Source organism: Calonectris borealis, chromosome 13 (genome assembly GCF_964195595.1).
Source record: "Calonectris borealis chromosome 13, bCalBor7.hap1.2, whole genome shotgun sequence".
NCBI classification, from domain to species: domain Eukaryota; kingdom Metazoa; phylum Chordata; class Aves; order Procellariiformes; family Procellariidae; genus Calonectris; species Calonectris borealis.
In genome coordinates this window covers 11,199,947-11,214,215 of record NC_134324.1, presented here as the reverse complement: position 1 = coordinate 11,214,215, position 14,269 = coordinate 11,199,947, and the positions used below count along the sequence as shown (strand labels likewise).

The following is a 14,269-nucleotide window of genomic DNA, read 5'->3' as shown; positions in this document are numbered from 1 at the left end:
TTTCCCTCCAGGAAGTTGCTCTCAGTAACGCAAAGGGACAGAGTCAGGGCCCAAGAAGGACAGCAGTCTTGAAAATTTCATACCTGAGATGTGACTTGGTGCTGATCAAAGTGAGAAAGGTGCTGGAACTTTGCAAAGATATCTTCAGCTGTTGGGAATGCTTCTGGCTTGCTCTTTTTCCTTTTCTGGCCTTCCTCTCCACCTACCAAAGTTGGGAGGATCAGAAAACAGTATTAGGCTACCTTCCTCATCAGAGGAGGACTAGACATCAGCCATCAGTACCTGTCAGTCCCTCAGCAAGACCAGCCCCTACCATGCAGCATAGCCAAAAAGCCTGAGTCCCCGACCTTAAGCTGATAAGGACCATCTTGAATTCAAAACAATAAACTGCTGAGGAAGGAATTCCTAACCTGAGAAAGGCAGTAGGGTTAATAACCAAGTGAAGGTACTCCTTGGAGGGGGAAAAGTACTTTCTCTCTCGAGTTAGAGGTACACTGATTCCCTGATGAGAACAGACGTTCTGGATTGGAGATGTTCAGCCTCAAAATTTCTTTGTCAGAGCACCCCATCTTTTAAAGAATCATCTTTCTACCACATTTCAGTTGACTTTCAGGAATCAGACTAAGAGAGAAAAAAAATTGTAGCCAGATTCTCAGCTGATGGAAGTCAGAGGCCTTCTATTGATTTTGACAGAGCTATCCAAATTTCCCATCCTATACATTTAGCATGTGCCCCAAGTGTAACAGCGTGTTATATTTAATCAAAGTCTTTGCCAAATATGCATAGGCAAAGTCGTCTTTGCTTCTTGTGCAAGGATCTAAATGCAAGAACTAAAGAAAATAAAATTTGAAAAGCCAAAGTTTTGTCCAGTGTCTCACTCTGAACCTGATGTGACTTAATCCTCTTCCGAAGAAAAGTTAAATTAAACAGACATTGTTTTGACATTGGCAGGAAACCAATCGTCTTACTTGCTGGTTAGTATGTTTGGGAACAGAGCACCATTCCAGACTCTCAGGGACTGATACAGCTTACCAGGCACTGTAAATTATATAAAATCCTTTCACTGTGAGATTCTAGACAAAAAAGCCAGCCAACTGGAAAGACGCTCCTACTTCAGAAAGGAGTGGCTCAAGCTCTACTAACCCGTCTCTGCAGTGCTCTTTCTGTTTAAGACTTTTAGAATGTCTTTGGTTATTTTCTTGATCGTATGCCGAGCATCATCCCGTTGTTTTCCAACCCCGAAAAGAACTACCAACCGTTGGTTACACTCGTGACTGCATGACTCCTCCTAGGGAACCAGAAGAGACAACTGCATTAGTAACTATGAGGCTGAATGCTTTAATCTTGTTTCACATCTGGATCTCTTAAAGGAAGATGAAAGCTTCATCTCAGAAGTTGCTCTGGGAGTAAGGAGACATCTTAAGCAGATCACCTCCTGCAGCAGTGCAGGAAAGCATGACTGCTCCTTACCCACCCACAGCAGTACCACAGGGAAACACAGTGGCGTCATGACCAGAGTACAAGGCAGCAACAGGGGAGCAGTTATGAGCAGATCTCATACCTGAGGAATAGGAAAGTGTGTTGCATACTGGATGTGCCGAGGCTGGTCATACAGGGATGCTAGCATTCCTTCCACAGACTTATCCTTCAGCAGAGGCTTTGCTTCCTTTTCAGGATCTGGTTTCTCAGGGGAAGGGCTGGCTTTAGATTCACAATGCATTGGAGGAGAAAACATCTACGGAGATGTAAGAACAAGAATAGCTAGTTAGGGAACATGGTCATGCAACAGTGAAGATCGCTGAGGGAAGGTACATCTGCTCAGGCCTAAAAAGGAGCAGGAAGAGGGAGGGTTGGAGAAACATCTAGTTCTTAGAGCAATGACCGAGGCAATGTGCTAAGACACTACTCCCATTTCTGCTTCCATGTTGTATATTGAGTTAAAAACAATAGGAAATAAATAACCACGACTTAGGATTTTGGGAACAACCACCTCCCCAGAACAAGCGAGGATCCTGGGAAAGCCATGGGAAAGGCACATAGCTCTGCACATCACATCTGTCTAGCTTGTACCTTGAAAGGCCAGAAATGGCTGGAAGAATGTAGGTACTCAGGGATTTTTCAACCACCACAATTTATTTTTATTACTAAGTGCTTCAAAGCATTCTGCAACCATGAACTATGCCCACAAATATTATGAAGAACTGTAAAACTGAAGACGTACTGAAGGACACACAGTGCGATGATAGCAGACCTGTGTCTTCTCCCAAGAAAACCCCTGCCAACAGTAACTGCTCACTCCCAATCATCCATTTCCCATCCACTTCCAAGCAGTCCACTTCCTACCCTGGCAGTGGCCAGAGTGTAAAGGATCCCAGGAATGACTGGGACTCATTCTACTCTGATGGACTCCGACCTGCATAAACAGGTTATATGGACCTTTTTACAGTGTCAGCTGCCTTACAACCCAGCCACTTGCAGCATTCTGGCTCTACAGTAGAGAGGGAGTACTCACACAAAAGCAAGGCACATCCTGTTTCTGGTCCCACTACAACATACTGATCTACTTACTGAGTAGCAGGTACAAAATGCAGGAACATACCGAAAAGTCTGTCTTCTCCATGTCATCAAAGAGCATGCTGGAGTTGTGGTCGATGTCCATGGGCTCAGAAAGACCTGTGTCCTGGGAACAGACAGAGCAGCTTTATATCTCATTGATGCACCAGGGAACAAGAGAGTATTTGTTTACAACAGCACTCAATGTCCACGTTGGACAGTGATAGCAATATGCCAACATACCCATGGTGCCTGGCAAGTTGGAGCCTAATACACTGCAATCATCATGGACAGGCCTCACACTGTGCTCCAAGTGAGCATGATATGCTGCTCCAAGCAATGCAAGATTTTCTTATCTACCCCTTTACATTCTGCAGGCCCTTTCCAGCCACTTAGAACACAGCCTTCTACTTTTGAAACTGAAATGCTAAGGAAATAGGTTGGGGGAAGGAGAAGCATGAGTCACCACCTCCAGCAGGTAATAGCAAAGAGGCTGCAAAACTGGTAAAAACGGGCAAGCACAACACAGGGACATATACAGGTGAGCCATGGTGTTTGTGCTCTCACCTCTAGCTTGATGCCACTGTTTCCCTCCGTCTCCTTCCTCTCGTGCTCCTCAGCAGGGTCATCGAAGGGTGAGGGCGGGCGAGGCCCATGAGAATCCATGGCAAGATCGCCCCGGGAGATGAGTGTGCACATGTAGATGTTGTGAGAGAAGACATCATGTCGGATTAGCTCACAGAACAGCAGCACCAGGTTAAAGAACTCCACCTTCTCATTTTCCTTCCCAGGATCAGCTGAAAGGACAGCACAGTCAGGGCTATCAGAGTCTTTTGCAACACTCTAAGCAACACCAGCCACCTAACCTAGGGCTAGAGAAAGTGCTTCCAGAGATCTCAACATAGTAAGTGACTGATACACAGTTCTGAGATTACAACAGGGACTAAAAGCAGAAAGCCCAGTTTCAACAGGTGGCAATTAAGTAAGTCAAAAGCTCTCCAGTTAGTCTCACAGAGCAGAGGCATAGGACTTTAGCCTGGAAGTGCCATTCCTGGGTGTACAAACAGTTGCCTGATTCATTCAGAATTGTATCCTGTCCCCCTTAATCTGTTTGCAGTACTTCACTAAGAGACTATTCCAGAGCTTTGTCACTTACTAGTTACTCAACCTGAATTAATTCCTGATTAGGCTATACTCATTTATTCTTGGCCAATGCTCTGTTAACAGAAGTGCTCCTGCATTATCTTTCTTTCATCTGGCCCTCCAGGCTGCTTTCCCTCCCTCTCCAGGGTATGCTCTGGATCACAAGGAAGCCAGAGAGAGAGTTTAGGTACATCCAAGACCTACACACATGAGAATAGCACACAAATTCAAAGTTTGCAGGAGAGGGAAAGATAGAAACTGGGAGACCACAAGTTCTTATTACATACTTAGCATAGGAGCTTGAGTGTCAAGGAACTGCATAAGGACATCCTGAAAGACAGGAGCGCTGGCTGCCGAGAGAGAGCCCGAGGAGATGGAGCCCTTCTCATCCACGACTTCAGAGTCCCCACATCTCTGTAGAAACAGAAAAAAAATACCGACTGCTGTCACAGAGGAGAAACTCACTATCCGTAAACCCCCAAAAAAGAAGTCTTCAGGAGAATCTTCCACTTATAGGAAAGCCACCACACAGGTTTCTGTAAGCTACTTCACAGTTTCCAAGTATGCCAGTACTTCTGCACTGCAATCACCTGTCTTCAAACATATCCAAGAAATGGAATATACACCATCCCAAAGGCTCATTTATGACTTACTTTGGGTCAGATGGAGCAAATGCCATAATTAACAGCACCAGTGTTAAGAGACATCATGCTGATCAGCCTTTGGCTTTCGGTGTAATAGTTAGATAATCGTAGTTAGGTAATCTCTGCTCTCCTTTACCACTGCTAGCCCTCCAGGAATAAGGACTTACCTCAGCCTCTATTTCTGCTTGACGCTTCTCCAGGAGTTTGGCCACGACCATAGCCCTGTGGCGTCCAGAGCGTTTATAGCTGACAGCCCACTCGCACAGCAAGGCCACCACTGCATCGTCGTCTGGGGAGATCTGTTGAGATATATGCACTACAGTGAGAACCTGAGCCAAGCAGAAGAGGTGAGCCCTAAAGCCCTATCCTAAAGCCTCAGGCTGGATATAAGAGTGGGTCTACTTCTAGGAGAGCACAGCCTGAAGACTGCTACATTCCCCTCTTCCTAACATGGAGGACAGATGTCAAGTTAAAGCCCTCCTGCTTTAACTCTGCTTTGACTCCACTTTGCGACATGAGATGATCCACTGCCCTTGACATCTCCAAGCTGGCTTTGCTTCAGCAAATCATCTCTCTTCCAGCAGCACATCTATGGAGTCCTAATCTTAGCACAGAGTGAAACACAGCTTATCGACAGCATTATACAAAGTATGCAAACTACCAGTCCTGCAGCTCACTTCCAGGAACCAATGCAGTATTGGTTGCACTATGGTCCTACACATCATAAATATGTCATCTCCCAGGCTAAGAGGAACTTGAACTGTGAGCTCCCAGACTCCCAGGAAGCAGCTGCCAGCCCGGAATTTGACAAGGCTAGCATTTACTTCTCTCAGACACATAACATGTCTTTATCATCAATCTGCTATCCGGACTGATGTCTTCCATCAGAAGACTCTCCTCAGTTAGCTGTGTGGATTCTCTCAAGCTTACACATATTTGTGTAACAGCCCACCCGTTCTCACTTTAGTACCTCCCTAACTTAAGGCTGCATGAAATCCTTTTCAATGGAGATCACATCTCTTGGCCAAAGGCCACTACCTAGTCAGCTCTCTGCAGACAGAGGACAGTAACCATGGAATATAAACAAGAACATAGCCACATCCAAGACCACGGCCCAGCAGCAAAGTCCCAAGGCACCTCATGACTGTCTTTGGTTGGACCCAGCCCAAATATCCTGTTATACAAGGAATCCAAAGAGTTGCTGAAGTCAGATCTTTCAAAGCTGTGACTGTCCAGAACTTCTAAAGTGTGCAAGACACGACCAATAGTGAAACCTAGAAGAGAACAGAGAAGAGAAATGCATATTTGGCAACTGGTACAACAGACTCTGGAGCAAAAGTTTCTGTGAGCTCATTGCTCAGGAGACTGCCTAAGGAAAGCTGTACCAGTCAGGCAAGAGTCCACCTAGCTTAGTATTCTGACTCCCACAGCAACCAACAGCAGATGTTAGGAGAAAGCATCAGAACATGGCACGTACACAAGAGTATAGTTCTTTGGTACACATTTCCAGCTTCCAGTAACAGAAACTCCCCCTATACCAAAGGAAACGGACCCATACAAGATTTTGCACTGGAAAGAAAAAGAGCTATTTGGTTTTTTTCACTGGTGACAGTAAACACCAACGGCAGCAAATGGGGGGGGGGGATCAAAGAAAATAGCCAGACAGGAAGTTTCTCAGGGTAACACATGGAACAGGGGAAGAGAAACTTTAACCTACAGCAAGTTACCTGCTGTGGTTTCCTGGCACTTGTCAAATGACCAGCGAACCTCCACAGCCTGGCCACGTTCCTTTATCTGCTGCTCAATTTCACGCAGCTTTGCCCGAACCTAAAAGCAATGGACTTGTGTAAACATACAGAAGGATGCCTGAGAAGCCCCATGTACAAAATTATCAGAAAAAAAAGAGCATGACAGTAATTCTACTCAAGGTTAGATTTTGCTGTCTTCCAAGGACATCGCTGTCTTGCTCATAGCAGAATGGGAGCAGTTAATTCCTTGGGAGTGAGACACCACCTCCAGCTCTGCTTGTCACACAACATGAAAAGAAAATCCTGAAAGAGCTAAGATACAGCTACTGTCCCGGACCACCAGAGCTCCCTTTTTTGAAGGCTGCTCACCTGCTGTGTAAAGGCTGAATTCCCTCCTGGCATGGGCAAGTTGGATGGGGCTATAGGCAGGTGGTCCAATGGAGAGCCGGTCTTTATCCTGCTATCAGTCAATGAGTAATGCCACACAAGGGCACTCGGGCAACACAAAATTATACTCTGCAACGGACAGAAAAGTCAGTATCATTGAGCAAATCAAGGTCAAAACAATTAAGTTAGATTACTTTCTACAGAAATAACTACTCCTTTATCCTACTGCCCAGGCATTCATCATCCTGTATACATATTTACTATTTGGGTATTTTTTGTTCTAAGCTCTGAAAGAGTCTTTGGGCTAAAGACCATTCTAGAGCAGAAAGGAGTAAACTAGTATTTTTGCTGCACCGAGTTTCTTGCCCTAGGTATGCTTAGGAAGCCAAGACCAGAGTTCCACGTTATCCAAAAGCACATGCTTCAGCAACCTTGCCCTTTTACTGCAAGGTAAGGTTTAATCAATTCCAAGTATAAAGATCATGAGTTTAGAGTCGTTCCTTTTCATAGCCTGTTGCTATTCCTGAGGAGAGTGGTCTGCCTAAACCATTAAAGTTCTTCCATAAAGAAGTGCGCGGGGGTGGTTTTTTGTGTGTGCTGGTTTTTTGGTTTGCTGGTTGTTTTTTTTTTTTGTTCTGTGGGGATAGGTTTTTCTGATAGAGGGTTGTTTGTTTTTAAAAGCTCACAAAATTACAAAACACTTCCATTTCTAGCATAATTTCCTTTCCTAGATGACAACCTGTTACTGACATACACAAGGTGAAATAATCCTTTCTTTCTCATCCCCTCTTCTGCAAAGCTTTCCCAGCCGTCTGAGGCACCTATGAATAGAGCAAAAGGCTCTATTCCAACCCCTTTTTTCTTATGCAAGTCAGTCAAGGCTGCTGTTACAGCACTGATGTCTGGTACAAAAGCTCTGTAACACGCCAGCAAAGACCTACCCTTTGACAATCATGGTTTGATATTTCTGTACTCAGGAAGTTGCTGACTCAGGCTGTAATGATTTTTCTGTGATGGCATACTATATAAACTGTCCCTCTTGACCCCACTATCACCAACCACTACTCAAACCTACCTGCAGGATGCAGCTGAGCCCATATACCACTGGCCGGTGCTGGGGGCACAGCAGTAAGTCGCTGAAAGGGCTGGGAGGAGGATTCCCTGAAGCTGGCTGAGGGGTGGGAGTTGAAGGAAGAGCGTTCCCTGTCTGGGCAGACAAGATGTGGGGTGGGTGCCCGCCAGCACCATCCAGTTGCATAGCAAGTCTGCGGGTGCAGAAGTAGGCCAGACGTCTGGACAGATATGCAGACTGCACAAACTCTCCAGAGTACTGTAGGTAAGATGGAGAGGGGAAAACGTCCTCATTACAAGCAACACAAGAGAAACCCTTGACCCTCCCAATGTAGTATACTGTGTGGCACTGCCTCGTAGAGAGCTCCCTTTTTACAGAGAGCTCCTTAGCATCATTGATCACCCACTGGCTACTAAGCATCAGAAAAACCTGTTAAATGGTCTATGGCAGTGACCTCATGTATCAAAATGTACCCACACCCAGCCTCCCCAGGTCTTCAAAGGTCACCTAGAATCTGATGCAACAGAAAGAAAGAAAAGCGGTTTCCATGTAGTGGTGCACAATGAGTCCAACTATCACAGCTATGACACGGGCAGGGACTAGCAAGTCCAATGCAGGGAAACAAGGTAAAGGAGAAAGAAACAGAAGAGATTAGAACTAAAAAGGTATCCTTGCATGAGCTAAGAAGGATGCTCAGAGGGACGCTCCCTAGTGTTCTCGGTGCAAAATAGCTCATCATCCCTTAGGCGATAGGAAGGGGACTGACAACAGCGGAAGTCAGTGCTCTCCTGAAGCAAGTCGGGTACTATTTCTCACCCGCAGCAGCAGGGGTAAGAGCATTTTCAGAAATTCATCTTCTCCTGACCGTATCTTCTCAAAGCACTCGAGGACCCACGTCAGGAATTCATGCCGGTCCAGCATGCCATCCTGCTCACAGATAAAGACAGAACAAATGGACAAAAGCTGAAGCAACATCCACTAAGGAAAGGCAGAGCAGCAGCAGCTGCTTGCTTTCTAGCAGTGGAAATAACTCTAGAAGTTTGCACAGTTCTGCACTACCCCTGTTCTACTACTGAGCTCAAAACTGCATCCAGCCCTAACGGTCTATTCACATCAAGAGAATATTCTGAAAAAATAAATCACTTTGCATCCACTTCCCCTTGCCCTCCTCTGCTATGCACCCACCTCAGCAGCACCCTCCAGTCCCTCACCTGGAACATGAACATAGCTAGTTTCTCATTGTAGTCCCACTGCTTCAAAGCTTGTTCCACTTCTTGGGGCATTGGTCCAGACGGTGAACCACAGCCTTGCCCTGGGAGCTGTCTATAGAACTCTGCAATTTTCTGCAGCTGCTCTGACAGATACTTGGTGATGATCTGCGTCCATTCTGGAGAAGAGGAAACAGTTTAGCAACAGGTGCCATGGTAAAGAGAAGCGGGAAAGAACCAGGCTGGTGCGCAGGTGGAAACCCAAAAAAGTTCCTGTCATTTGAAAAGGACAGAAAGACAAAGAAAGAAAAGTAAGTGCCACAATATTAGCTTTGCTTGTGGCCTGGGAGTGGTAGGGAGGAAGAGGCATCCACAGAAATAGGGAACAAGAGGAAAAACTGTGTTTGGCAGGCAGGGTTACTTTATATAAGAAAAGTTGGGAAGAAAGATTCCTCAACTGCAGTTGTTGAGAAGCAGCAGGCAGAGAGAAGATGCTTTCCAGTGGGGAGCAGTGTTAGGCCAGCCTGGTTTAGCAACCTCAATAATATGACAGACAGAAGAAACACTGGAAACACTTTAACTCTGAACTTGCTCTTAATCTCTTTCAGATATCAGTGTAAAGCCATGATCCACGATTTTTAAAAATAATTGTTTTTATTAAACCAATCAACAATTAGTGTTTACAAACCAATCAACCTCCAGAAATAGAGCTAAAAAGCCTGTGTAATTTTTACACCAAAAGATAAACAAGAAGGAAAAAAAAAAAATCCATGCACTTCAGCTGCTAACACTGCTTTTCAAAGGAGTGTGGTCACAGCCTTTAATCCTGTACAGCCATACAAACCAGAAAACAGCCAGGGGAGCTCTCCTAGACCACAGCAATCTGGAGTAGGCCAGGATGCAAAGGATGTTAGATATGGGATCCAGTAAGGCTTAATGAAACTGGAAACACAAACAGGGAATAACATACCGGAATTCTCTGGAAAACGTACTTACTCACTTGAGAAGAAGCTAATCAGTCATCGCTAAATTACAACGTTTACAGTCTTTGTAGGATAAGAAAAAACAGGTGATACAGCAGAGGAGCACAGTAGAACTTAACGGGGAGAAAGAAGAGGTAGGCTCTCAGGAAGTATTTGTGGCTGCTAAGACTTATTTTTCAACAGTGTACTCTCATAGATGGGCCCCGTTGTTTTAGACAGTTATACATGTCAGAGCGCTAGGACTTATCAGCAGGAAACAAGTTTATATGGATTTCCAGGCTACCTCTTACTATTCAAGAGCAGGCTGAGAAGGAAACACCTGGGATGGACAAAAACAGTGCTCTACACAAAGTGCTTACCAATGAAGGGATCAATGACATGACGCTTTTTCACCTTGGTTTCTGTGATGGCAGCATAATAGGCACAAGTCATTTTGATGAGCCAGGCTGCTCTCATTACTGGAACAGTGTATTTCGCCAAATAACCAAAAACCTCTTCCTTCTTGCTAAAGATGGGCACCTGTAACAGAATCGAGAGGGAGAACTGCAACAAAGGACTTAGATTGGAACTATTCCAAAGTAACCACACATGCTGTAGGCGCTGCAATCTGTGAAAAAGGTAAAAAGGGAAAAGGTACTGTGTTGCTCTGTATCTCAAAAAGCCTACTGCAAGAATTCACCTCTGGTCAGAAAGCAACAGTACCACAGCTGCATTTCAGTATAAACAGAAACAAAACAAATTGAAAGAAGACAGAAAACATAATTACATCACTGTAAATCCACACCCCAAATCCTGCAAACAGCTTTGAGGATATCCTCCAGAGAGGATATAAACAACTACAAAAGGTACAGACTAAGGACTGAGTCAGAAAGACAGAGTATCTACTATACAGCCTGAAGATAGAACTCTTCATTTTGTAAACAAAACAGAGAGGTTACTAAAGTCTTGTAATATCATCAGTAGCTAACAGAAGACTGTGAGAAACAGGGAATTGAGTACCATAGTAGGAAGGAATTCATTAATCCAAGATCCAAAATTCAAGATACAACAGGGGAGGATACCAGTGAAATCATCACACTGCAGATCTGTAAACAGGAAAGCAATAATACATCACAGGAAAAAGTACAGCTGTGGGGCTCACTTCCACAGGGTACTATGGAGAGCAAAAGTATGCGCATGTTCACAGAGGAATGAGACAAATTCACAGAGAACAGGTCCATTTGGTATGTATCTCAAAGTCTCTGAACTACCGACCATTCAATCGCTTACTTGCTACGTTTCTTACATTCTCCCCAATTATTCTCTGATGCCTCAAAGACACCAGCTACCTGGCTACCAACAGTCGCTGCTTTCATGTCTGAGTCCATGAAAACTGATGGAGCCCATTACAGGAAACTGGGGAAGGCCTTGAAAGGTTCAAGCTTTCACAATGACCTCAGGAAACTGACAGCCAACATGCAAAAAAGGACACAGGGACTGAGTTTATAAAGAGACAGATTCTGGGAAAATCTGATTACTTTATTTTCCCCCAAGAGTGACTCAGAACACCAATGACCAGACAAACTCCAGCTTCTAAATTACGTGCTCTGCTACCATTTCACAACTGGGAGTTATGTTTTTCTATAATGCATACTAGATTCCAGAGTTCCTTGTTTCTAGGCCCACCCTGATAGAGTTAACGCCCCTTGCTATCGGGCCCAATATAATGGCAGAGTAAGACCCTTCTTTCTTCTTTCATACTCTACAGAATTCAGTGCTACCAGGGAACTATCTAGCCCTAGACCCCAGAGCACAGAAATGCTCTAGCATGGCTTAGACCAAGCTATAACACACATACTCTTCTCAGCTTAAAACCAGTAACATGTGTCACTGCAACAGAAGTCTGGGAAGTCACTCAGCTGATTGTTTCCAATAATTCTCACTATGACTTTTGAGAACTTGAAAAACCCTCCACAATAGGAATGGTCCTAATCTGAACAACAGACCAAAGGCAACAGTGGCAGCTCTTCTGAAAAACATCCAAACCTTAAAATAAATCAGTTGTATCATACAAGCCAAAAGGCAAAGTTGAACACAACCTCCAAACAACACACAAGGGACCAGTTCTTTGAGTGGGGACGACTACAGCCAGTGGACTACAAATCCTGGATACGCTCTTCAAGCTGAAAGCTTCAAGAGATGTAGAGAGAAGAAACTTCTTCAAATAGTAAAAGCCTTGTACTATACAAACACTTCAGAAACAAGCATAGATTAAATGCTCTGCCCTGCCAGGCAGCCTCTCCTGTAACACACCTTCTTAGCAAGATGAGTGAGGGGCTTAGTTCCAGCCAGATCCGTGAACCAGTTGTTTATGGCACTCTGAGAACGTGCTGTCACCAGCCAAAAGTTATCCTTCTGATTCACCTGGGGTTTCCGTCTTCCCGTGTCAGGCAGTGTATTGCACCGCAGCTTTTCTGCAATAATACTGCTAAAATTTGAACTGATCTGGAAAAAAAGAAAAAAAGGATGAATTACATTTCACAGGTCAAAGATCTATTCTGTGTGCTTAAAATCTCATTTATCCTTCCTACCAGGAGTCTCACCAGTATCAACTTTTGAAACACAAAAAACCTGCCAGTAATTTCCTTTCCTTGCAAAGAGGAATGCTTCTAGACAACTCACACAATAACCAAGCAGGGACTCAAGTTGAGACGGACACAATTCTTTATAAATAATACTTGTCAAACCTGACAGAAGGCTTCTCGGACAGATGTCAGCCAAGGAAAACAAATATACTGTGCTTATTGATTGCCTTCCATCCCAGGTCATTACTTGTCCTCTATGTCAGGGAGGCCAGGAAGTTAACATCTTGATTTTAGAGACTGGAAAAATGGAGTTGAAGCCCATTATATAACCCCCATGTTTAAACTGCCAGCTGTTTCCGTAAATCTTACTTCTCTTCTACCATGGCCATAATGTAACCAAACCAATAAGAAGGAGTTTCCTGCTTCTGGTATCCCAGTCTCCTGCTTTAATTGCAGAATAGAAGGAATATAAGGAGTTCTAGATGCTGGTTTAACAGAGACTGCAGATACAGACAGATGTATGGAACAAGACAAGAACCTGCTCTCTCAGAGGTGGGACACAGTTCCAAAAGAATGCAGAACTTCAATTCTATAGGGACAGAGGATTAGGTCCTAAAACACCCATCCTAAAGGGAAGGGTCTCCTGGTTCCGGACACAGGGAAGAAACGAGACCCAGGATGTCCAGGACCCAGCAGTCTGCCCATAAAGGCACCAGGCCCTGCCAAACTCCCCCACCGTCCAGATAGCTCTCACCTTCGCTGGGTTGAAATTAACATTTTTGGCACTGCCATGCTCGTCCCCAGAGACCGCCGGCTGGTTATTGAAGCCTTGCTTGACGTTCAGAGCAGTCAGCTCATCCTGCGAGAGAAGGACGATCAGCAGGGCCCGGCAAGGCCCCTCCACGCCAAACGCCCGCAGCCTCTGTCGCCGTCACCGCTGCTCAGCCAGCGTGGGGACAGGACAAGGCGAGGGCCCGGCAGATCCCAGCCGGCCTCCCCCAGGCCCTCGCTGCCAGGCAGCGCCCCAGGCGAGTGCTGGGACAGAGGAACCGCGAGTCCGTCGCCCAGGCCCCCCCCCCCCAACCCGGCGGCCCGGCGGAACGGGCCCCTCACGCCCAGCCACCACGGGGACGCAGGGCTCCCTACCCCCGCCCCGGGGGCTCCCAGCGCACCCCCGGGGCCTCCGCACGGCCAGGCCCGGCACGGTGGCCCCCGCACGCCCAGTCCCCGCACCTCCTTCTGCTTGGGGTCCTGCGGGTAGACGTCTGGCGGGCCGAGGCGCGGGCGCTTGAGCGGGCGGTGCTCGTAGCTGAGGACGCCGAAGGCCGCCATCCCGGACCGACCGGCGGGCAGAGGCCGCCGGGCCACAACAAGGACCGGCGGGGCTGCCCGCGCCTGCGCCCTGCGCCCTGCGCCGGAGCCGCCCGAGCGCCGCCGGAGAGGCCCGAGCGACGCGTCGCGCCGCTGTCACGGGCGCCGCCGAGGGGAGCCGGAGCGTCCCGAAGCCGGGCCGAGGAAGGACGAAGAGTCCCGAGCGCCGCCTGGGAGGGCACGAGCCTGCGCCGAGCAGAGGCGGAAAGTGTCGAAGATGGAGGGGGCGGCCCGAGAGGCGCGCGGCGCCCCCTGGCGGAGGCCCCACACAGCCGGCGCGCCAGGCTGAGCTCACGTGACCCACCCACTGGCTATCTTGATCATCACCCCCGGGACCGCCCCGCAGCCCACCGCCCCCAGCTGCCCCCGCTGCCCGGGACACCTCCCCCTGCGGCCGCCCCCGGCTGCCCCCAGGCCTCCGTCCGCCCGACCACACCCCATCGCTGCGCCCGTCGCTGCCCCCATCGCTGGCACCATCACTAGCCCCTGCGATCACCTCCCTTCACTGCCTCCAACTCCCTACAGCTGCCCCCACGAGCCCCTTTGAGACCGTCTCCCCGTAGCTGCCTCCCGGGACTGCTCCAGTGACTCCCAGT

General features: G+C 47.1%; 1 protein-coding gene across 8 annotated transcripts in view; it reads right to left on the bottom strand.

Moving 5' to 3' along the window:
* MED12 (mediator complex subunit 12) overlaps window positions 1-13,760 on the bottom strand; it is a 35,905-nt gene extending 22,145 nt beyond the window's left edge. For 3 of the 8 annotated variants that reach the window (XM_075162132.1, XM_075162134.1, XM_075162135.1), the window contains exons 1-17: window positions 13,536-13,757; window positions 13,057-13,161; window positions 12,031-12,222; window positions 10,098-10,257; window positions 8,759-8,934; window positions 8,364-8,474; window positions 7,551-7,805; window positions 6,458-6,604; window positions 6,068-6,167; window positions 5,478-5,614; window positions 4,508-4,639; window positions 3,984-4,110; window positions 3,121-3,350; window positions 2,600-2,680; window positions 1,562-1,735; window positions 1,144-1,288; window positions 84-202 (exon numbers count right to left, since the gene is read on the bottom strand). In XM_075162132.1, coding sequence (XP_075018233.1) covers window positions 84-202; window positions 1,144-1,288; window positions 1,562-1,735; window positions 2,600-2,680; window positions 3,121-3,350; window positions 3,984-4,110; window positions 4,508-4,639; window positions 5,478-5,614; window positions 6,068-6,167; window positions 6,458-6,604; window positions 7,551-7,805; window positions 8,364-8,474; window positions 8,759-8,934; window positions 10,098-10,257; window positions 12,031-12,222; window positions 13,057-13,161; window positions 13,536-13,634 — 2,490 coding nt within the window. In that variant the 5' untranslated portion in view covers window positions 13,635-13,757. Of the gene's footprint in view, window positions 1-83; window positions 203-1,143; window positions 1,289-1,561; window positions 1,736-2,599; window positions 2,681-3,120; window positions 3,351-3,983; window positions 4,111-4,507; window positions 4,640-5,477; window positions 5,615-6,067; window positions 6,168-6,457; window positions 6,605-7,550; window positions 7,806-8,363; window positions 8,475-8,758; window positions 8,935-10,097; window positions 10,258-12,030; window positions 12,223-13,056; window positions 13,162-13,535 lie in introns of all 8 variants that reach the window. The other 5 variants (XM_075162131.1, XM_075162133.1, XM_075162137.1 and 2 more) reach the window with 4 other exon arrangements.
* Between the last annotated feature and the right edge of the window lie 509 nt (window positions 13,761-14,269).